Source organism: Engraulis encrasicolus, chromosome 12 (genome assembly GCF_034702125.1).
Source record: "Engraulis encrasicolus isolate BLACKSEA-1 chromosome 12, IST_EnEncr_1.0, whole genome shotgun sequence".
Lineage (NCBI taxonomy): Eukaryota > Metazoa > Chordata > Actinopteri > Clupeiformes > Engraulidae > Engraulis > Engraulis encrasicolus.
In genome coordinates this window covers 18,763,362-18,786,000 of record NC_085868.1, presented here as the reverse complement: position 1 = coordinate 18,786,000, position 22,639 = coordinate 18,763,362, and the positions used below count along the sequence as shown (strand labels likewise).

The window sequence follows — 22,639 nt, the reverse complement described above, 5'->3', positions numbered from 1 at the left end:
TGTCTTGTTCATGCACAATAAGGGATTTATTACCAATTTAACCTTAGTAAGGACCTAGTAGGCCTTAGCATTTGCTTAGTACATGCCTTACAAGTTACTTATGCAGGCATTAACATTGTATGTATTAGTGCTAATAGATGTATCCCTAAAATAAAGTGTTACCGTAAACTCAATCCAAGATCTGGGATAGAGCCACTAGCTTTTCTCACACAATGTTACAACATTGATGCACGGCTGGAGGACCAAACAATATCTGCACTCCTTCAACATAATTCACCCTCTGCCTTGTCCACTCTACATGTGATCAGTACTGTATCACTGTAAATAATTTAGATAATAGCAAGCAGGGCTCATGTTCCTCACAGAAAAAGAGCCAAAGCCAGTGAATCTCAGCGTGAAATAAAAATAATTGACACTATTTTTTTTTTTTCAAAATGACCCGAACATCTTACAAAGGTTAAGTGAATGGACCACTTGAAAGTGATTTGAAGCAATCCGGAATAAGCACAAAAACTCATTGACAGCCATCATAGTACATTTACAGCTAAAATAGTTTTAAGTCTTTGACCTCTGAACTTTGGAGTGGTCCAATAAAAGTCCATGGGACTCGAGTCAGCATTTTGAAGAGCCATAAAATAAGCTTTCTCATTCAGCATCAGTCAGTATGAACAATAAGTACATGACTTTTGTAGAGCTAGGCTAAGCTGAATAAGCCAGAGTGGAGTGCATTACAACTACATGACCCGCATGAGGAAACGGGAGGATTGCCGCTCAGAAAGAGCTCTCCTTGTTATTTTCTTGTGCATAGAATATATGAATTGTTCACAAGTCTTGGTAATCCAAAGTCCATCAGATGAAGCCAAGAGTAATGCTTTCTTTCAGATAAGAGGCTCAATTTCTCTCACACACTCAAATGTAAAGTGCATGACAACTAGCAAGCCACTTGGCTTGGAAAGCACACAGACAATTTCGACTGTTCGTGTTTTGAATGTTAATTGAGGCAGGTGCTAGAGGGTAGGGATGTTACTGTATGTCTTTTCAAATCATGTCTCCTCGAGGCCATTGCAATACTTTTGTAAAAAAAATATATATACACATATCCGCCACCCAGAGCTAACCTGTACTAAATTCTATGTAATTGAAGTGACCATCTATTTTAGGAAATCATTTAAAAATGTCTGTCAATGTGCTTTTTTGGGCTATAGAATGGTATTGCCCATGCTGCCTGTGATGCAACGCTTTATTTTTACTCAAGATAGCATGGCCAAACATCATATTCTTTACTCTTTTTTGGCGATGAAAGCCAGCCTAGAAAAGACTGTCATCTTTTCTTAAGACCATCTCTGTGGTCACTTCATAAGTTCAATTGTGAGTTGCTTATGAGCTTGGTGCAATAGCCAGGGCATTGGGGGCTGAGCAGCCAATTCTGATTCAGTGTCCCCATACAGTGTATGTCCTTGCATTATACATTATGCTGCATATTACAAAAGTAGTAAACCAGGACGTTAACAAATGCACCCAGCGATGATGTATGCTGCCCGCATAAAATTATGACATGTTTTTGTATTGCTCAAGCATTTTAGCTGTTGCAAGTGAAAAATTAAAATGCATACATATGTAATATGCATTTCTGCAGCTGAGATACAAAAGGTATGGAATTCAGATAGTTTTTTTCTGAGCAAACAAATTATGCACAATGATTCATTTCCTTGAGAATATACTGCGATTACTCCAACGAAAAACAACAGCGAGAAATGTCAACTGTGCTAGCCTCTTCGTAATTATAAAACAACTTCTCTATTTTCTATTCTCTTGTTTTCAGAGGTTACAGTAACACAGCGCTTCAGACATTGTATTGCTGTCACAACAATTATATTTATTGGGCAGGAAACACATGTGTGAGTATTCTTGTATCTGTCAATCAATGACAGTGCCGCCTGTGATGTGTGATTGAGTGCTATGGTGCACAGGTGCAATCTCCAAGCTGTGATTGAAAATGAGCATCAACAGTTAACAAGTCAGCATGGTGACAAACACGCACACGGAGAGACACATATACAGTGTTGCCAGATTGGGCGGCTTCCCGCCCAATTGGGCTACTTTGGATGAGCGTCTGCGGGTAAAAATCAGCCGTTTTGGGCCCATAGAAGTCAATGTAATTTGTTGAATTTGGGCGGAATTTAGCGTAAGAAAAAGAAGCTTTTGGGCGGGATTTGGTCAGACACATCTGGCAACACTGCACATACACACAGACACGCAAACAATCACATGCACCCACGAATGCACACACGCTGTCATTGTAACTGTGTGTGTGTGTGTGTGTGTGTGTGTGTGTGTGTGTGTGTGTGTGTGTGTGTGTGTGTGTGTGTGTGTGTGTGTGTGTGTGTGTGTGTGTGTGTGTGTGTGTGTGTGTGTGTACGCGTGATAATGGTGCCACCACCTGAGCCCCAATAAGCCATGACTCCGAGCCCAAGCAGAGAGAGAGAGAGAGAGAGAGAGAGAGAGAGAGAGAGAGAGAGAGAGAGAGAGAGAGAGAGAGAGAGAGAGAGAGAGAGAGAGAGAGAGAGAGAGAGAGAGAGACTTTGCAGCTTATGTGTGGGTTCATGGGAAGCTGCTAATTGTGTGGGGTCTTACTGCAGGGGTCCGTCTGACGCCTATTACAGTGGAGAGGGACAGGGTCAGAGACAATGTGTGTGTGTGTGTGTGTGTGTGTGTGTGTGTGTGAGTGAGTGTGTGTGTGTGTGTGTGTGTGTGTGTGTGTGTGTGTGTGTGTGTGTGTGTGTGTGTGTGTGTGTGTGTGTGTGTGTGTGTGTGTGTGTGAGTGTGAGATTGTGTGTGTGTGTGTCGTGGACACGTGTCCACATGAGATTTTCACAGGATATTCCTACATGTGCTTCTCAGGCTCCTGATCCTGGGTCCACATTGCTGCCAGAAGGCACCCCTGGATCAGGTCACTGTGGGGATGCTTGCGATGCCTCACCTCTTTGGGCAGAGACAAGGTCAGACAGGTGAGAACAGACCTTTACCCCGGGAGAATATCTTCTACACATGCTTTCACCCTGCCCTAACTCTATCTCTTGCTCTCTCGCTCTTTCTCTCTCTCTCTCTCTCTCTCTCTCTCTCTCTCTCTCTCTCTCTCTCTCTCTCTCTCTCTCTCTCTCTCTCTCTCTCTCTCCAAACCTTCATTCCATCATTCTTTTTTTACACACTTCGCCCCCCTCTAAGCTCTCACTGCATGTGGTGCTTTGCTGCATTGGGGGTCATATTGGAAGCTGTACGGACAAGACTTTAGTAGTTGTTCTTTGAAATGCCCTCGGACAAGGTTCTGAGCACAGTTTGACCTTCCCTTTCTTTACACACCTTCACCAGCATCTTCTCTGTAGACTACTGTCTGTGCACTCACTGCATGGTGTACATCGCTGCATAACCACTGATCTGCTCGCAAACTGTAAAGAGAGATTTCACTGGGCATTGAGGACGACCTAGAGAGATTGTCAGTGCCCTCTGGTAAGGTTTTGAATGTTATCTGGCCCTGGAAAATTGTGCATTGATTGTGCATTGGCTTAAAGCAAAGTGATGCTATGTAATGTAAGGGCTGTTCACCTACAGAAATGTATGTCTTCATTCAGAGGTATGATTTGCTGGAAATCCAGTTTGATACAACGAAAGAGGCCGCACCTTGCATAAGCTCTGTTTTTGTTTCCGTTGCATTTCAGCTTATCATTTCGGCCAGCACCCTCAGGAAATGTTGAGCCCAAGCTCACCGGGGAAACTTCCCATTGCCATTGTGGCACAGCACTCCACAGCACACAGTGCTCACTGCACACAGAGAAATTGCATTTTTACTGTATGTCTCAACAGTGCAAGGGGGCAGCCCAAAACAGTTACCCAGTGGTTAATTACACCCCCCATGCTTACCCATGACTACCATACACATAATAAATACTGAGTGAAGTGAAAGCCCACCTGGGAAACTCCAACTCCCATTGTCATTGTGACACAGCACTCCACAGCACACAAGTGAACACTGCACACTGCACACAACGGAATTGCATTTATGCCTCACCTGTGCAAGTGGGCAGCCCCCAATGGTGCCTGAAAGGGAGCATTAAGCCGGGACGGTACCATGCTCAGGGTACCTTAGTTATGGAGGAGGATGGGGGAGAGCACTGGTAAATGACTCCCTCCACCAACCTGGCGGGCCAGGAGTTGAACCGGCAACCTTAGAGTTACAAGTGTGACGCCATAACCACCTACCCATGACTGCCAATGAGTGATGCCTGTTCCAGGCCATTGACTTGCAAGTCAACCTTGCCAGATGTTTACTTTCACCAGACACTTTCTTATGTCAGACGCAATGTGTCATCAGTTCAAAATGATTTAATTATCCAAATTTGACCTGCCAATTTACAATTTTACTGGCTTATTTCTATTGCCCGGTGTTTTGCAAATGCCCTTCTCTGATGTGTACAAATAAACATGTCAACACATGTGAAATGAACATGTCAACACTTAACTGCAAACAGCGAATTAGTTTGTCATTTAAATGCACACACAACAAAGTGAAATCTAAAGACTGAAAATGGGTCAAATGTTTATACGAAATAGAATTTATTCAAGACCCTCCCAACTTCATCGACCATCCTCTGCTACGTTCCTCGTCATTAACCCCTTAATGCACGCCGTACCTCCACACTGGCACACTGTAATAGTCATTGAAAAGTTTACTACCATAGTAAAACAATACTATGACATAACACAGGGCCTTCAGTAATGCACTACAACTTCGTCACTGCCATTCTGGTAACAGCAATTTTGACAGGCTGTGTCTTAATGGGTGAAGGTCAACATATTTCATAACCGTGTGGTTGTTAATAGTTTAGTAAACCCCATACTTAAACTGTCACTCAAAAGCATACACAAGCACACAAATTAAAAAGTAAAATCATTTAAACCATAGATCAAGACTAGGCTTTGAGCAAATACAGTATTTATCGAACTAAAGTCCCTGTCAGCTTCCACTGCAAGTTCCTTGACATTAGGGTCAACCCATTTCAGATGCCATATTGCCACCAGGCACAAGCGCACCACAAACACTCAGCAGTGCATCAAGCGACACCCTGCATGTGGTCTTCAAACTAATTGCGGCGGCTTAATTACAGAGCCATCGGCCTGTCACTTGTCATTGTCCCTTGTCACCGGCCCCTGCGTAGATAAAGCCACATAAATAACATGCTTTACAGAGGGGCTTTAAGAGATCCAGGCTGCCAGGGGCTTGTCAGACAGATTTGAAAAGGAGGCTTTTGTAGGTATACAGGCTGGGGTGCTTCATCTCATCAGCCTTGTCTTGCAACACCTTGCTCGTGTGACAGACACACACTAATACTGTACTAAGGAGCACCTGTCAAAATGGATCAAGATGTTCAAAACAGACAAGGACAAACTAAACAAAATGCCTTTGCTCTCTTCTAGAAATATCACCAAGTCCACTAGATACATTTTGATATGTGTTACGGTGGTGGGAATTAATTCAGAACAGGGAGGGGGAAAAAATCCCAAAAGGCAGAATGACAGTCTGATTTGGTTTGATTTGGAACTTGATGGAGGAGACTTGTGACATGCCTGAGAGAAAGAGACAGAGCAAAAAAGAGAGAAATTGAGAAATAAATTGAAGATCTAGGGAAGTGAAAGAGTAATGAACAACAGAGGCACATGGAGGAGTGATGGTGAATCTTTTAGGGCATGAGGAGAAAAATGAAAAGCAGACATTTTGTCCCATGCTTTGACAATTTTATATTCACTGTTCTAAATAGAAAGAAAAATGTCTGCACACTTAAATCCTCTTTGTGTTCTTTTTTTCAAGCAGCCAAGCTTTCGGTCTGCTGACCTTCCTCAGGGCTCCTGGAGGTTTGGCACCTTTTAATCAAGAGTGCGGAGTGATCCAGATAAATATATATTCACAGTTCTGCCATGATAACCAATTCAAACACATAGCACAGGAAGATTATGTTAGAGCCACACGAAAGTTGTGAATCTAAACCTAAGCACTCAGACTCATTCAAGGTCAACACATCTAGGTGAATTAGAATGTAGAGATATGATTGACAGGTAATTAGAGGTACTTTTACAGAACAAAAGGCTAAAGGGCCGTTCACAACGACAACTACAACAAAACCGAGAACTCTAAAGCAAAATGATAGCAGAACAAACTGATAAAAGAATACTAATCAAAAGCGCACCTTTTTGCTACCAATGGGCTGCAACAGCTTTTGTGATACACAATATTCTGGGTTCAAGGGCAGCTGTGCTCTAATGTTTAAAGGTAGTTTCTCTTGTGATCGACAGGTTGCAAGTTCGAATCCCACACTTATCTGTAAAAAGAAAGTGTGTGGGCTTTCTACACCTTCATACCACATGTAGCACCAGGGTCTGTAACCAACACTGTGTACCCAAATGACTGCAATTCACTTTTGCCTCTTTTCCACTGCATATTTTCTGGAAGGCCTACAGCTCAACACAGCATGACTCGGCTGCCACTTTTTGCTTTTCAAAGAGGCATGACACAGCTCAATCGTGAAGCAAAAAGTGGCGGCCAAGTCGATTTGTGTCGAGCTGTAGGCCTACCAGAAAACTGCAGTGAAAAAGAGGTATTGGAATAAAAGCATTAGCTAAGTGTAATGTAATATAATACAGTATAATGTCGTACTTCTGGCACTCGTCGAGGGCGATGACATGTGGGTGGTCCACCTCGGCCATGAGGACCACGGGCTCCCTGTCGAAGGCGGCGTGGGGGCCGGGCTCGATAGTGTGGCGCGTGATGGAGGCACTGGTGGAGCTGGTCCAGTACAGAGTGTCCCAGCCGCGGTGGTACGCCAAACCCTCCACAGAACCCACATCTGCAGGGAGGTGAGATAGATAGATAGATAGATAGATAGATAGATAGATAGATAGATAGATAGATAGATAGATAGAAAAACAGAAAGAAAGAAAGAAAGAAAGAAAGAAAGAAAGAAAGAAAGAAAGAAAGAAAGAAAGAAAGAAAGAAAGAAAGAAAGAAAGAAAGCGAAAAAGAAGGAAGGATAGAGAAAGAAAGAAACAGATACAGAGGGGACAAGGAAAGACCAAGAGGAGGGTTAATTACCTTGCACAGTACTAACTTTTCCAGGGAGTACAACAACCTCTTACAAAGAGGTGGTACTTTTTATAGTGGCCTGGCCACTACCGTTTACGGGGAACACAAACTTTTATGAGAGGTACTGCCCTTTACACTCTGAAACAATGACATCGATATGGTGCCGCTGATAATGGTATCGTTGTTGCTAATACAACTCTGCTACCCCTTGCAATTTAAACAATGATGACAACTGCTTTGGTGAAAAGACAGGCACTCCACCAAGCACACAATTCCAGAGAGAGAAAGAAAGACGGAGTGAGGACACACACAGCAATCACAGTGTTGGAGAACACACGCGTGCGTGCACACACACACACACGCAAGCACACGCACACGCACACGCACACGCACACACACACACTAATTCTATCAACAGGGAAAGAAAATCAATTAACTATTAACATAATGAAGAAAAAGACACTTTCAGCTCTAACCCTATATAAACTGGAGACCAGACAAATAGTGCTGGTTGGTTTCATTGTTGACCATGTCCTCAGCCGACCTTATCCGTTTTGGAAGACAGTGGCATAACAAATATAAACTTCATTAGAAAACTCTACAGACCAAACAGAGTAAACATCTACGTATTTGGGCAACATTTTGTTATTTGTGTTTTTTAACATTCAGTCAAAAATCATTACAAACAAAAAAAAGACAAAAGTCTCTAAATTACAATTTTCGGATAAACAAGAAACACTAAGACTGGACTGTCTGCCAATGTTCCAGAGAGAGTTCAGAGGGGAATAGCGTTGCCATCCCTTTGCATAAGTCAATGAAGACAACAACACTGCACGCAATCAATGGGCCTGTCTCCACTAATCAAACTGCATCAAGCTGAGAACAGCTAATGTTGAGCTGGTGAATTTTATAGACAGCAGATGTTCCCTGTGTGGCCATGGGGGAAAGTGTGCACATGTGCTGGGGTAACCTCAGGGTCTCTCTGTGTGAATCTTTTTGTAGGTGGTGAGGAAAAGTTGCTTGAAACACCAGAACACAGAAACAACAAGACTCAGCAGAATAGCCGATTCGACAACTCTGCACAACCCTCACCTCTTTACTCTTAACTCCTTGGCACAGGTCCCCACACAGGTGTGTTGGGTGTAACTGATGGCAGCTTTACAGCACAGCTCGGCAGAGACCTTTGGTACGGCAAACCTCCCTCCTGCCACCTCAAACAGATACATTATTGACTGACCTTGATTGCCTAATTGCGGTAGATCCACACTGGTAGCAAACAAATTTCACTGCTTCAATTTGATTCGGTGTGGACCTTGCACGGCTACTAGGCAGGGCCGATGGCAGCTTTTGCCAGACCCAGGACAAATTCATCTGAATGGGCCCCCCATCCAATATATTCAATGTAATGAAATAACTCCCGTCGGCTTCCCTGCTACTAGTCAATAAGCTTAATGCACTTTGTAGTGCATCAGTAAAATTCTGTAAGACAGCAGGTTCACACCTGGGAGTAGACAGCATAGGAAGATCTTTATTACATGGGCAGCATCTAATGGCTACCACAGTGAAACAACCACAGTGTAACAACTAGAGTTACTTCAAAGAATCATAAAATCAATGAACAATTACATACAGTACATGTAGGCTATATTAATCAAGACAATACTATTGAAATATAATACTTGTATTACAAGTGTTCATAGGCCCTCTCTAAATGCCAGGCCCCCATGATCATCCAAACTCTGCCCCACTGGCGGGACCCTTGGAAACAGCAGGCACTAGACGTCTATGGTATGTTTAGCACAAGGTCCGAGCATTCGGTCCGTTCATTATGAGCAGTGCCAACCATATGTGAAAGTGAAAGTGAAAGCCCAACTGGGAAACTCCAACTCCCATTGTCATTGTGACATAGCACTCCACAGCACACAAGTGCACACTGCAACAAAATTGCATTTATGCCTCACCCATGCAAGGGGGCAGCCCCCAATGGCGGCCCAAAGGGAGCAGTGCGGCTGGACGGTAACCATGCTCAGGGTACATCAGTCATGGAGGAGGATGGGAGAGAGCACTGGTTAATTACTCCCCCCGACCGACCTGGCGGGTCAGGAGTCTAACCGGCAACCTTTGGGCTACAAGTCTGACGGCCTACCCGCTTACCCATGATCGCCCCTCCACTGCACCTCTATGGTCTGTTTGGCACAAGGTCCGCACAGGTGCATGAGCAGTGAATGCCCAGTGCTTCTTCAGATGTTAACCGACAACATTTGGGGCTACAAGTCTGACACCCTAGCCGCTTACCCATGACTGCCCATGGACCAGTGTATCCCCAGTGGTGGTATACAGAGTTGGTCTGAGGGAGAAATAGGGCCCGGCCACTTTTGGCTTAAAGGACCCCCTCATAATTAGCTGCGCAAAACTGACTCACCGGTGTGGCCTGCACCCTCGTGGGCCCTTATTTTCAGAAATGTAAAAGAAAAAACCACCCAGGAGGGTGCGGGGCGCACCAGAAAATGCTCGCTATGCCAGATGGCCAGTCCAGCCCTGGTGCTAATACACCATGTTGTCGTCACGCCGTCCTTTAAACCCCTCAGATCCTGAAGCAAGAGGTGACACACTCCTCTAATCTGATGCCACGGTCGGCAGGGGGGGGAATCACATGCTTATGTCTAGAAGCCTCCACTCACAAGGTCCTGTTGCCTCAACACTGAGCACAGTTTATTAAGGAATACCGTGAAGGTGAACAATGCTGGGTTTTTTTTTTTGAAATGTGAAACTGAAAAATTAATTGTTAGGTTAACCAGCAAGAAACCGTTATTTTTGTATTTTTGAAGGTTAAGCTTTTTTTTTGCAAAATGTGAACCCAATGTTTTTCTAAAATGTGAACCCAGATGATAAATAGATAAACAGTAGGAAATAATTATTTTCATCTTGTGTCAAAACAATCTCCTCTCCTTCTCCTCCCCTTCCTACTGTATTGCAAAAATGTATTTGAAAGCCAAAAGCCACTTCCATTTTTTTTGCAAGTAAGTTAATCACCCCACTCCACCAGCCAACTGCAACAGTCACGGGTCAGGGAGTGGTGCATAGTATCTCAACACAACAGCTTTCAACACAACTCACCAAAACACAATGTAATACCGAGCAACAATCACTTACAGTAACTATGAAACAGGATCCTGCTTTCAGCAAGACCACAACATCATTAGCTTGCCTCTGTTGCACTCCTTACCTCACCTCATCCATTACACACGCTCCACATCAAGACAAATAAACTACAGGAGGAAACAAAATAAATACAAGCTGCACCATAAATCATCCTCATCCCTGAATTTGGCACCAAAAAAGCTCTTTTGTTTTAATACATTACTGGCATGATCCAGTTACAAGACGGGGAAATAAATGGCTCTTTATGAGCGAATGTGAAGGCGCATGCGTTTGAAGACTAATCTCTTACATCTAATAGAGTGACACGGATATGGATCGCCCAAATTCCACAAAGTAATTCATATTCATTAGAGCGCCCATCGGAGGAGAGTGCCTGCGCTTTACACACCGACATGTCTGCGATTAGAGACTTCATTTATCTACTGCCATCCACAGGCACACACACACGCACAAACACACACAAAAAGAAATGCACACACAAACACACACACACACACACACACACACACACACACACACACACACACACACACACACAGACAAAAATACATGCATGCACGCATATATGCACCCACACACACCAACACACACGCATACACACACACTCACTCCCACACACACACACACACACACACACACACACACACACACACACACACACACACACACACACACACACACACACACACACACACAGCGTGTCCCAAACATACCCCTCCAAGCTTCTCAGTCTGGCAGACTGATGATTCACTCCAATATCTTTCAAGAAAGAAACATTTCAGCCTACTCAGCATGAGACCCCACTCTTTCTTCACTCTTTCTATAATCTCTCTATCACTTTCTTTCCAGGTCAATCAGTCTCTCTCTCTCTCTCTCTCTCTCTCTCTCTCTCTCTCTCTCTCTCTCTCTCTCTCTCTCTCTCTCTCTTTCTCTCTCTCTCTCTCTCGCACGCACACACACATACAGTACACAGACTCACCTCATTCAACATCTTTCATCATCTGTCTTTTCCCTCTCTTATTGAATGAAGAGTCTCTCTCACACACACACAGACACAGACACAGACACAGACACACAGACTCTCTCTCTCTCTCTCTCTCTCTCTCTCTCTCTCTCTCTCTCTCTCTCTCTCTCTCTTTCTCTCTCTCTCTCTCTCTCTCTCTCTCACTACAATGCAGTTCTCCACAAAAACAAAGAAAAACACACAAAGTCACAGATACAGACATTTGGGCAAGATCTTTCACAAGACTCCTGGGCATGGCACTTTTCCACTTACAGGGCTGACAGTATTTTTGTTAAATTCTCAATAACAACAACAAAAAAAACTTAATAGAAAGACATCAAAGAAATATTGATTTACTGTTTGTGGCAAAAAGGCACTTAAAGTTAGAGTTTCACTTTCAGTTTGTGCGATTCCTCTCAGTCCTGTCAGCTGCAAAAGTACGCCATAGCAGCACTTCTTTTGGTAACACTATACTTGATGCATGTGTCATGCTCGTGACATAACAATGTCATAACAGTGTCATAATGCAGTCATGTTAACATGTTATGACTTAATCATTAAGTGACATTCGGTTATGACAAAGACAGCCCTAACAATGTCAACTTTTCATGACCATGAAACATTAATGATTAGATTAGATTAGATTCTTTATTGTCCCATAGGGATATTTGGTTTCACACCAGACTGTTCAGTTCCATCAGGTTAGATCTTGTTGTAACGTAAAGAAGAAAAATCCGCACTCACAAGCTACGTCTCATTATTTATTTATAGATTACCACCATGTCCAAAAGCAAACGCGTTTCAGCTATCAAGCCTTCATCAGTGCGTGGTCTAGATCTTGTAGTACACATCTAATTTGCTAAACATATAGACACCATTTTCACACATAGACACATAAACATCCTCAGACATTCACATACAATACATTATACTCACATCTATTCATATATACTGCAATATACACTCCTCTACATACCTATACATTACATTCCTCTACTCCACACAACCCATCCATTGACATTGTCATTGATAATGTCATTGACATTATGTTTATGACTCACTCATGACTGTGTCATGACACTGTTTTGACACTAATATGACACTGTTATGACGTCCGTATGACACCGGCGTCAAGTTGATTGTTACCCTTCTTTTTTGCGGGCTTTTTATGACCTTCCATATAGGACAGTATGAAAGAGACAGGAAATGAGTTGGGGGGAGAGAGAGACGGGGGAAGGATCGGCAAACAACCCCGGCCCAGAATCGAACCCGGGTTGCCCCCGTGTAGCTGTGCAGTGGCCAGCCGTTTAAGCCGGGGCTGCATGGGCCAGGCATTACTGACACATCTGAATTGGCTTTCGACAGTATATGACTTGATTGCTGGCCGGCAAATAAAAAGCTAATGATTGCTGGCCGGGAAAATAATGTGCTGATGTCATTAGTGACCGAGAACAAAAAAAAGAAAAAGAAATATGTGGGTGATTAGATTGGGCAGTGATGAGATATGTGAAAATCTGGGAGTGCTGTCCGAAATACACTATTGTGTCCCGCAAAACTCTGCGAATTTCAATTATCCAGCTGGCCGTGCGGAATGAGGGTCATTTAGCATGCATACACACAAGGACATGAACACACAAGCACGGCCACGCATGAGCAAACACACGCACACGCGGACGCATGCTTGTTCGCAAGCACACACGCACACACGCACCCACGCACGCACACACACGCGCACGCACACTGAAAAAAGCCATATGTTGTGTATGTTAAATTAATCAAAGGGAAACATGTCACTTCTACCATGAATAATTATGTTTTGTGATTGGGCATAATGAAGTTATGTAACTTTAGCATGATGCCCAATAACCAACGACTTCCCAAATCCAGTAATGTTGTCACAACCTAATTCCTTTGGATAAGATGACCAATGGCTTTTACAACGCCAGAACAGATGGTGGCAGTAGTGTGCGGATTGTGTGTTGCAGCCGGAAACAACGAGCTTGCCGAGTTCTTTGACTGAATACATATCCGCGGACACTCTGAAGACGGGTAAGTCAAAAAAGTAAACTACTGTAGGGCTGTTTGCATTTATCATGACTTTCCTAGAATCACATTTATATCACCCGTTTCGTTAGTGTACTTAGTTTTGGCATCAAGGCATAAGTTACGTTTTATGAGCAAGAGAGTAAGCTTAGCTGGCTAATTCTCACCAATTCAAACTGGTTAGCGGCTAATTATCGATATAGTCTCCTTGTTTTAACTATTGTTGGGAGTTTGGAAGCTGTCACCCATGTTGTACTGTATGCATGTTTGCATGTGTGACATTATTTTCGGTTACCTTGCGAGTTATAGCGAAAGAAACTACCTGGCAGCCCATAGATTCCCAGATTGACGCTCCCATCTCAGGACGCTCCCATTTCATCTCGCTCCCACTAGCCAGACTATCGGTACCACCGCCATATGACGGAGCCAGTTATCTTGTTGATGTTAGTTTTTTGTTTCTAACCCTAACCTTAACCCTAACCCTAAACCTAACCCTAACCTTAACCCTAACCCTAAACCTAACCCTAACCCTAACCCTAAACCTAACCCTAAATTGCTTGTATGTGGCAGTATATGATAATACGTGAAATATAATCGGGTGGGACCGCACGTCCGGGAGTGATAGAAACACCTGGGACCGCACGTCCGGGAGCGAACTCAGTTGGGAGTATCAATCCCCTTACCCAGCCCATAACGGGCAGCTAGCTAATTTATGCTAGGTGACAACAGCTGGTTCATTAACGTTGTATTAGTTCTATGCATTGACGTTGCGAGACCCGTGTGCGTCTGATTTCAAATGTATCCAGGACAGTCGTAGATACCATCAGTAGCTCTGCACACATCAATGACACAGGGGAAGTAAAGTTACCGCTGATTTTTGGTATTGCTCCGTCTGACTGTGTGTGTACGGCCACAGTAAATGTTGATTAGCCGGTGGAACTTTTCGGTTTGAAAAAAGACGAGACGTGAGACTGCGTGACAGAGGGGGCTGTGTGTGCTTGTGTATGGTTGCGCGTTTGAATGGGTGCGTCGTGTGTAGAACTAGATGCTGCAGTTTGCAGCTGGTTTGATTCATGTCGTGGGTCACTTACCAATGTATGTAGGCCTAATTGGCTATGACCTTTGAAATAGTTGAAAGTAAATCCCAGTAGTATCTAGTGAAACACACATGCAAACGCCCTTCTGTCCCTCATTCCCTCAAACTCGATCTTCTACATTTGTTGTGTAAAAAGGACATAGCAAGTTTTTTGTATCAATGATCACTTTAGGATATTCCAGTGCATTTACATTCAATATATACTGTACCTTGAGTGAGGTAGAAATGCATATTGTTGCAAATATAAATACTGTTAATTTGTTATTTTTTGTAATTAATCATTTACTGAATTTCTTTGTAGAATGTGTTACTATCATTTGGGTTTTTGTTCTCTGCATAACTGTCTCTTTCACCTATATTAATTCCTCAGCATTCAAGATGTTTGTAGGGTCCTCACCTCAGCTACCTCTCACAAGGTGCCCCTGAAAAAGGTGATGAAAGTTCTTGTGTAGTATCTAATCTATGACTATTAGCTTGTGTGTGTGTGTGTGTGTGTGTGTGTGTGTGTGTGTGTGTGTGTGTGTGTGTGTGTGTGTGTGTGTGTGTGTGTGTGTGTGTGTGTGTGTGTAAAATCTGTTGTAATTATTTTACATTTTTCTCTGCATAGCTGTCTCCTTCACCTATATTGATTTATCTGTCTTTCTGGTCACAACAGAAATTCAAGACGTTTGGGTCCTCAGCTCAACTGACCAAGACCTTTGCTCATTGAAGGCATGAAGTAATTTGTGATGCCCCCACGATTGCAGTTTTTAAATCCAGATGGCTTGCTCTTTTTAACATGTGCGAGGTAAGTTATTTGTTGATTTTTTTGTGTTTTTATTTCCTCATTTTAGTAAGACCATCAGGCCTTTTTGTAACCTTTGTCACAAGTCTTAAGTTACAAGTATTTTGTAGGTATGTGTTTTGTGCCCTGTTTCAAGTTAAGTGCCAAGTTCAAGAGGATCATGACAGTTGGTTTGCTGTTGAATTTCTTCTCAGAGCTGGATGGTCTTTCAACAACACTGCTCCGGGTCTTCAGCAAGAAAGGTGCTTCTCATGCAAGGAAGACACAGAGGATCCTGGTGCCCATGACTCAGGTAAAACATGCACACTGCCATGCATCACAGTAATGCTAAAATTTCAAGATCTAATGTAATGGGGAGAAGTAGGGTGTCTTGGATCATATTGCATTTCTCCCACTAATTTCAATCCTTCAGCCAGTTTTGAACTCATTGTCTTCACCTCAGTTCTAACTACAGCTGGCTTTACACACATCAGTCCTGGGCAATGATATAACAGTCTTTTGCAGGTCAGTTGATGTGGTTGCTGCTCTGTTTTATTTTTTTTATTTTTTTTTATTTGATTCTCATGTCTGTCTGGCTTGCGATTCCCATGAAATGATCAGGGGAATTAAAGGTACACTGTGTACGAGTTTTAGTTGTTTATTTCCGGAATTCATGCTACCCATTCACTGATGTTACCTTTTTCATGAATACTTACCACCACCATCAAATTCTAAGTATTCATTATGACGGAAAAATTGCTATTTTCATACATGAAAAGGGGGATCTTCTCCATGGTCCGCCATTTTGAATTTCCAGAAGAAAAAATAGTTTATTACTTGGTAAGCTTTCATGAAAAGATCAAATTTGGCAATAGGCAGCCCAGTTTCAATTAGAAGCGTAGTTGCAGTACCTTTTTTGACCATTTCCTGCACAGTGTACCTTTTTAAGGTCAGACGTCACATTTTGGCATCACTTCAGTACGTTTGGAACCAGGGCTGAGTGCTGAAATGGTACCGAGTACTTGGGGCTAATGGAAAAGTGTCAGAGCTGCACCATGCCATATCAAACAGTGACGTACTGTACCACTTCACTGCCAGTACCAACGATACACTACGCTACTAGATAAATGAGATGTGTCCTTTGTTTAATGTGGTTGTACCTGTACTGCGTTTATTCTTCCTGTTGGTTAAAATGTTTTTCCTGCATGTTTGTTTCCTGGCATACATTGACCGGCCCTCATACGCAGACTGACAACATTGATGTGAAGAGGGAGTGCATGCTGAGGAGCTGTCTACCTGAATGAAGAGCCAGACAAAGTGGTATGTTACAACTCGGCAGCTAGATCTGTCTTTTTCGTTATTAGGTGGCATAGGGAGATCGCACACATCAGTGGCCTGCGAGGCTCATTTTGTTGGGCTCTGGTGGGCTCCTCCTGTGCTACCTGACATGTCTCCTGGCATCTCATCCACGTTCTGGACACTGCTGGAGGACACACCAAACCTTCTTGCATTGATGTGCCATCTTGGCCTCAGTTATGTGTTCTTTGCAAACACGAATCTGCCCAATTCCAGCTTTGCTAAAGCACCCTCACATCATCACAAACCCTTTGCCAAATTTCACGTTCAATCCAACACCAGTCATCTCTGATTTGTAGATCTCTGCAGGTCTCTAGCTACTAGAGCTGGGCGGTGTACGGTTAAAAAACCGTGATCTCGGTTTACACTACACAAGGTTCTCTTTTTGATGAGAGACGGTTTTGTTGTTGTTGTTTATAGCCTACTATGTTATGTGCGTGAGCTTCATACTCCGTGTCACACTTCCAAAGATTCTTCTAATTCATAAGTCTGACACTTCATTTCAACTCTGCTAAGTCCACTGTTGTTGCTGTTCTACTAGGGAATGTCACCACAATGTAAGATGTTGATTGAACTAATAAAATAATTGGTTAATCGCGCTAGAGGCTAGTGAGAGTGAAACAAGATGAACAGACATTGCATGGATGAATCATGACAAACATTTCAATTCATTTAGCCTACCTTTGATCTCACAAAGTTAAATAAAAGGCAATTCTATGTGGTGCTATGTTAACAGGCTACAACAGTTATCTGATTCTTAACTGTATTTAATTACCATCCCAACTGTGTGCGCAGTGCTGTTAAGACTGCTTATAAGCTAAAGTAGCCTAGCTTTCAAATGCAATGGGCAGACAAGATACATTGCTACATTGCTATATTTGTTTGAAATGATTTGGGGGCAAAATAGGAGCGAAACACATCGCAATATGACACAAACTACCGGACAAAATACCTTCTACGTTGGATTTGGACTTTAATTCAAAGACAATATGCACACAATGTCAAGTAAATCCGTTTGTTTTTCCGTGTCTGTCTGTCTGTTTCGTTCCTGTCCCACTGTTGTTTACTCGCTAGTCCAGCGGCAGCGCAACGCGCCGGATGTGTTGCCAGGTGTAGAACGACAAATAAGCCATTAGTGTTGCCAGGTGTAGAACGAAATAAGCTGTTTTGGGCTGTCTTGGAAAAAAAAGCCCAAAACAGCTGCTTATAATCATTTAACCCTTCTTCCTTGAAAAATCTATGACACCCTGGTCAAGATTTTAGGTTATTTTATGAAATGCTGCATTTTCCCCTTTGTTGGATAGGGAAATATAAACTATAAATTATAGAAAATATTATTGAAATGAAAAAATGATTAAATATAAATGGAGATTAATTTAAATTCATGATTTTATCTCATTTTAACATTTAATTTGAGATCTTTTCCTCAGAAAGATTAAGATTTGGGGGGAAATCGTCGCATATCAAAAAAACGCGCAGAAAACCGTGATATCAATTTTCATCAAGAATACTGTGATGCTAATTTTTTCCAAAACCGCCCAGCCCTACTATCTACCCATGAGGGTGTTGCACTTGCTGTGGCACATTGCGAAGGCCGCATTACTGAAGCAGCAGAAGTTATCTTAGAAGAAAACTTAAACTCAATATAGGTTTTAGTTCTGGAATACGATCGTGCTGTAGGGTAATAGTTTTCTCATACTTTCACCTTAGACAACTCCCCCTTAGGAGACCAAACTTTGAGCAGACTCTTTTGCATTGGATGGGTGGGGTTTGACATATCTTTCTCTCTCATGCAATTTTTGGTTGACAATGTGCCTAAAAGGGCCAATATGTTCAAAATACTAATAATTGTGCTGGTGGGGCAGCCGTGGCCTAGTGGTTAGAGAGTTGGTTTTTCAATCTATTGGTTGCAGGTTTGAATCTCCCCTGACCTGTCACTACATCTCCATCCATGGCTAAAGTGCCTAAGGCAAGGCACCTAACCCCACATTGCGCCAGGGCCTGTAACCAATACCCTGAAAAGTAATAAATGTAAGTCGCTTTGAATACATGAAAGCGTCAGCTAAGTGTAATGTAATGTATTGGAACAATTTTGCACACTGTATACTTAGCTGTATGTGTAAAGTTTCTCACCAACACTCGTGAAAAGATCATGACCCTGTTTCTCAAAAGCACCGTTGTTAGTTAGCGACTTGGTATTTTGCCAATGGGAAATTGCATGCAAGCAAAGTTTTTACTGTAGTTACCAATGATGCTGTTGAGAAACATACTCCAGAATGGGGTCATAGCCACACCAAAAACGAAGAGAGGTAATTGAACATCAGTTTGATCTCACATTCAATTGCCTAAACAGGCAGCAGTGTGAGGGCACACAAGTCAACATCCTCCTCATACCTTTCATAAACTATACTAAATATACTACTATACTACTTTTCCCATCTCTGGGTGTGTTAGGGTGGACAGAAATGCCCCAAACTTGCGCCCACAAATACCACTTACGGCTTCAATCATGGGTTTTGTTTACTGTTTTCCAGGATGTTGATCTGGACGGTCCAGCTGAAACGTATTGTCTTCGTGTGCGTGTGATCGGCAGAGAGTCCTCAACGACATTGGTAACGTACCTGTGGCCATTGCAGTTTTTGTTTTGGTTTATGCTCTTAATCTCTGTTACCTTCCAGAATGGAAGTACACTTTCAAATTTCTGTTTCATTCTAACCGTCTGTTTCATCAGTTTTTGCACTGCTTTTAAATGTACACTGTGTAAGATTCTTAGTTGTTTATTTCCAGAATTCATGCTACCCATTCACTAATGTTACCTTTTTCATGAATACTTAGCACCACCATTAGGGTGCATCAGTTGCCCCCTATGAAAAGATATGGCCTTGGCCCTATAGTAAAAATGTTCTACACCCAGTAAAAACACACTGTGTAAAATATTTTGAAATTTGGATGAAGCCTACCGGGGCCACCAGCCCCATGAAAATAGAAAATAATGGTGATAGTCAAAATCAGGACTGGACTGGCCATCTGGCATGGCGGGCATTTCCCGGTGAGCCCCGCACCCTCGTAGGCCCCCAATGTTTTATTTTTTACATTACTGAAAATAGGGGCCCATGAGGGTGCGGGGCCCACCGGTGAGTCAGTTCTCCTGCACTAATAATAATGAGGGGGCCCCCTTAAATCCGAAAGTGCCCGGGCCCTATTTATCGCCCAATCCAGCCCTGAATAGAAATGGACATTTTGCTGCATAAAGCTACCCAATAAAAACATATTGCCTCAGCTGTGTGATAAAAAAAATTCTATGCACAGTAAAATCACTGTGGAAAATGTGTTGAAATTTAGATTAATTCTACTGGGTCCACCAGGCCCATGAAAATACAAAACAATGGTGATAGTGATGGGCAACCTGGATTCCAAAGTCCAGTGCCACATATTCCAAATATAGCCAATATACCGTAATGAACCAGCTGACCCACTGCCAGTATCAAGCAAGAGATTGCGAAGTTGTATGACTTTTGTGTGCTTCACCTGTGGGCCTAGGATTGTACAGGTAGCTGTTAATACCTGGTGGAACATCTGTACTAAAGCTGTGAATGCTCCTTGGAATGACTTCCCTTCAGTAGTTCAATAGAGTACATACAATACAACTGTATGTGATGTTGGAAAGAGTGGCTTCCCAAAACCTGTACTTAAGTGGGCAGTCATGGGTGAGCGGTTAGGGCGTCAGACTTGCATCCCAGAGGTTGCCGGTTCGACTCCCGACCCGCCAGGTCGGTTCGACTCCCGACCCGCCAGGTCGGTTCGACTCCCGACCCGCCAGGTCGGTTTGACTCCCGACCCGCCAGGTTGGTGGGGGGAGTAATCAACCAGTGCTCTCCCCCATCCTCCTCCATGACTGAGGTACCCTGAGCATGGTACCGTCCCACCGCACTGCTACCCATGGGGCGCCACTGAGGGCTGCCCCCTTGCACGGGTGAGGCATAAATGCAATTTTGTTGTGTGCAGTGTTCACTTGTGTGCTGTGGAGTAATGGCACTCTTCAATACAGTTGTATTGACTGCCTTGTAGCCTAGGCATTCCAAGGAACATTCACAGCTTTAGTACAGATGTTCCTCCATGAATTGTAGGCCCACAGGTGAAACACGTAAGGGTTAACGTTCGGCGAGAAGGTCGCTACCGTGGAATAGCAGCACGACAGAGAGAATCTTTAGACCCCGACGCGGAGCGGAGTGCTGCTATTCCACAAAGCGACCGACTCGCCGAAAGTTAACCCGCTTATTATATGGATATACTTAAATGATTCACACATGGCGGGGACATTTCTTTAGGCCTATTTAATGTTAAGTCTATTTTGTTGCAGCGCAAAACAAAACAGTGCCGTTGTGGAACACCGCTAGGCAACAGCTAGGTAGCCAGGACAACAGGTGTTGTCTATCACAGCAGCTGATTAGAGTCTTGTTGAAAAGTCGCTTTAGCAGTGAAAAGTCTTGTTGCCATTGACAGCGGTCTGTTATAGACCAACCCGTCCGTTATCGAAAAATAACAGACGTGCGAACGTTGGGGAGCCCCGTTGAAATGAATGGAGCATTCGACCGATGACGTCACACCATATAATAAACAAATATAACAGTCATGCAGCTTTGCAATATCTTGCTTGATACTAGCACTAGTAGATACTAGTGGTCCAAGGCAGCAAGGAATTGATATTGTGTTGCAAAAGAGCAAATTTGCCTAAATATAGCAGTTTGACCATCAGTCTGTCCTAAGACTGAAGTCTGTGTAAGTGGATCGACTGAATACACAACCTGCTTAGATATTCCTTCTGTTTGTGCTCCCAATACAGGTGATTTCACTAATTACCTCATCAACCTGGCTTAAGTGGTAATTAAGCTCAGCTGGTTCATTATATTGGCTGGGGCAAATGTGTCACGCGGTTTGTCCACCTCTGTTTTAAGACAATGGCAAACCTAGATTCAAAAGCTACAATCCAGTGCCACAGATTTCAAATTACCTGGTTTTACCTGTCCAATGGGGCACCTAAGTCTCCACCCCTTCCGGGCGGCTTATGGGGCTGGCAACGCAAAAACTTTTGACTGGGCTGTAATGGACTGATCAAAGCTATTTTCCGACCCACCTCGCATTTCCCCGTCGATCATACATATGCTGTGCCTCAGAATTAATAACAACCAATGGTGTGCTTGTTGACTTCACTTGGCAAGCGATTTTTGAGTTGTGTGTGTGCAAAAATATACAATTATTTGGACTACACAACAGACGTCGCATGTCCGACGTGCAGCCACTTAAGCCGCAGTGCAGCGGTAGGGTTGGCTGTGCCTCGGTTCACGTCAGATATGCGAGGCGCACGTGTAGTCTCTAACATAGTTTTGCACAAAAGCTAAAATAACGTTTCTTGCGTGTCGAAAATGAGTGGTCTTACAACGCAAATCCAAACCTTTCAAATTCACTGTCATCATATGTGAAATCCGGAGCACATGCCAAACGGGATGAGGATTTAGCTTGACTCGCTCCATTAACTCTCATTCAAAATTTTGAGAGCTCCAGCCCCATGGATCGGAAGTAGAAGGGCGTGACTTAGGTGCCCCATTGCCCTAACTGGAAAGGTAAAACTAGGTATGTCATTTGGAATATGTGGCACTGGACTTCAGCTTTGGAATCCAGGTTGCCCATCACCATCACCATTATTTTGTATTTTCATGGGTCTGGTGGACCCGGTAGAATTCATCTAAATTTCAACATATTTTACACAGAGTGATTTTACTGTGCATAGAACATTTTTATCACACAGCTGAGACAATATGTTTTTATTGGGTAGCTTTATGCAGCAAAATGTCCATTTCTATTCCAAGATTCTGACTATCACCATTATTTTCTATTTTCATGGGGCTGGTGGCCCCGGTAGACTTCATCCAAATTTCAAAATATTTTACACAGTGTGTTTTTACTGGGTGTAGAACATTTTTACTATAGGGCCAAGGCAATATCTTTTCATAGGGGGCATCTGATGCACCCTAACCACCATCATATTCTTAGTATTCATTATGACTGGGAAAAATTGCACTTTTC

The 22,639-nt window shown here is 43.1% G+C and overlaps 1 protein-coding gene and 1 long non-coding RNA gene across 2 annotated transcripts in view; one reads left to right on the top strand and one right to left on the bottom strand.

Annotated features, from left to right (window-relative positions):
- Positions 1-22,639, bottom strand: part of LOC134459383 (low-density lipoprotein receptor-related protein 1B-like) — a 628,069-nt gene that overhangs the window by 288,866 nt on the left and 316,564 nt on the right. The window contains exon 42 of the mRNA XM_063211727.1: positions 6,707-6,896. Coding sequence (XP_063067797.1) covers positions 6,707-6,896 — 190 coding nt within the window. The remainder of the gene's footprint in view (positions 1-6,706; positions 6,897-22,639) is intronic.
- On the top strand, positions 14,738-15,692 carry LOC134459385 (uncharacterized). Its single transcript, XR_010036843.1, has 3 exons — positions 14,738-14,867; positions 15,092-15,223; positions 15,415-15,692. It is a non-coding gene; the product is annotated as an uncharacterized LOC134459385 (long non-coding RNA).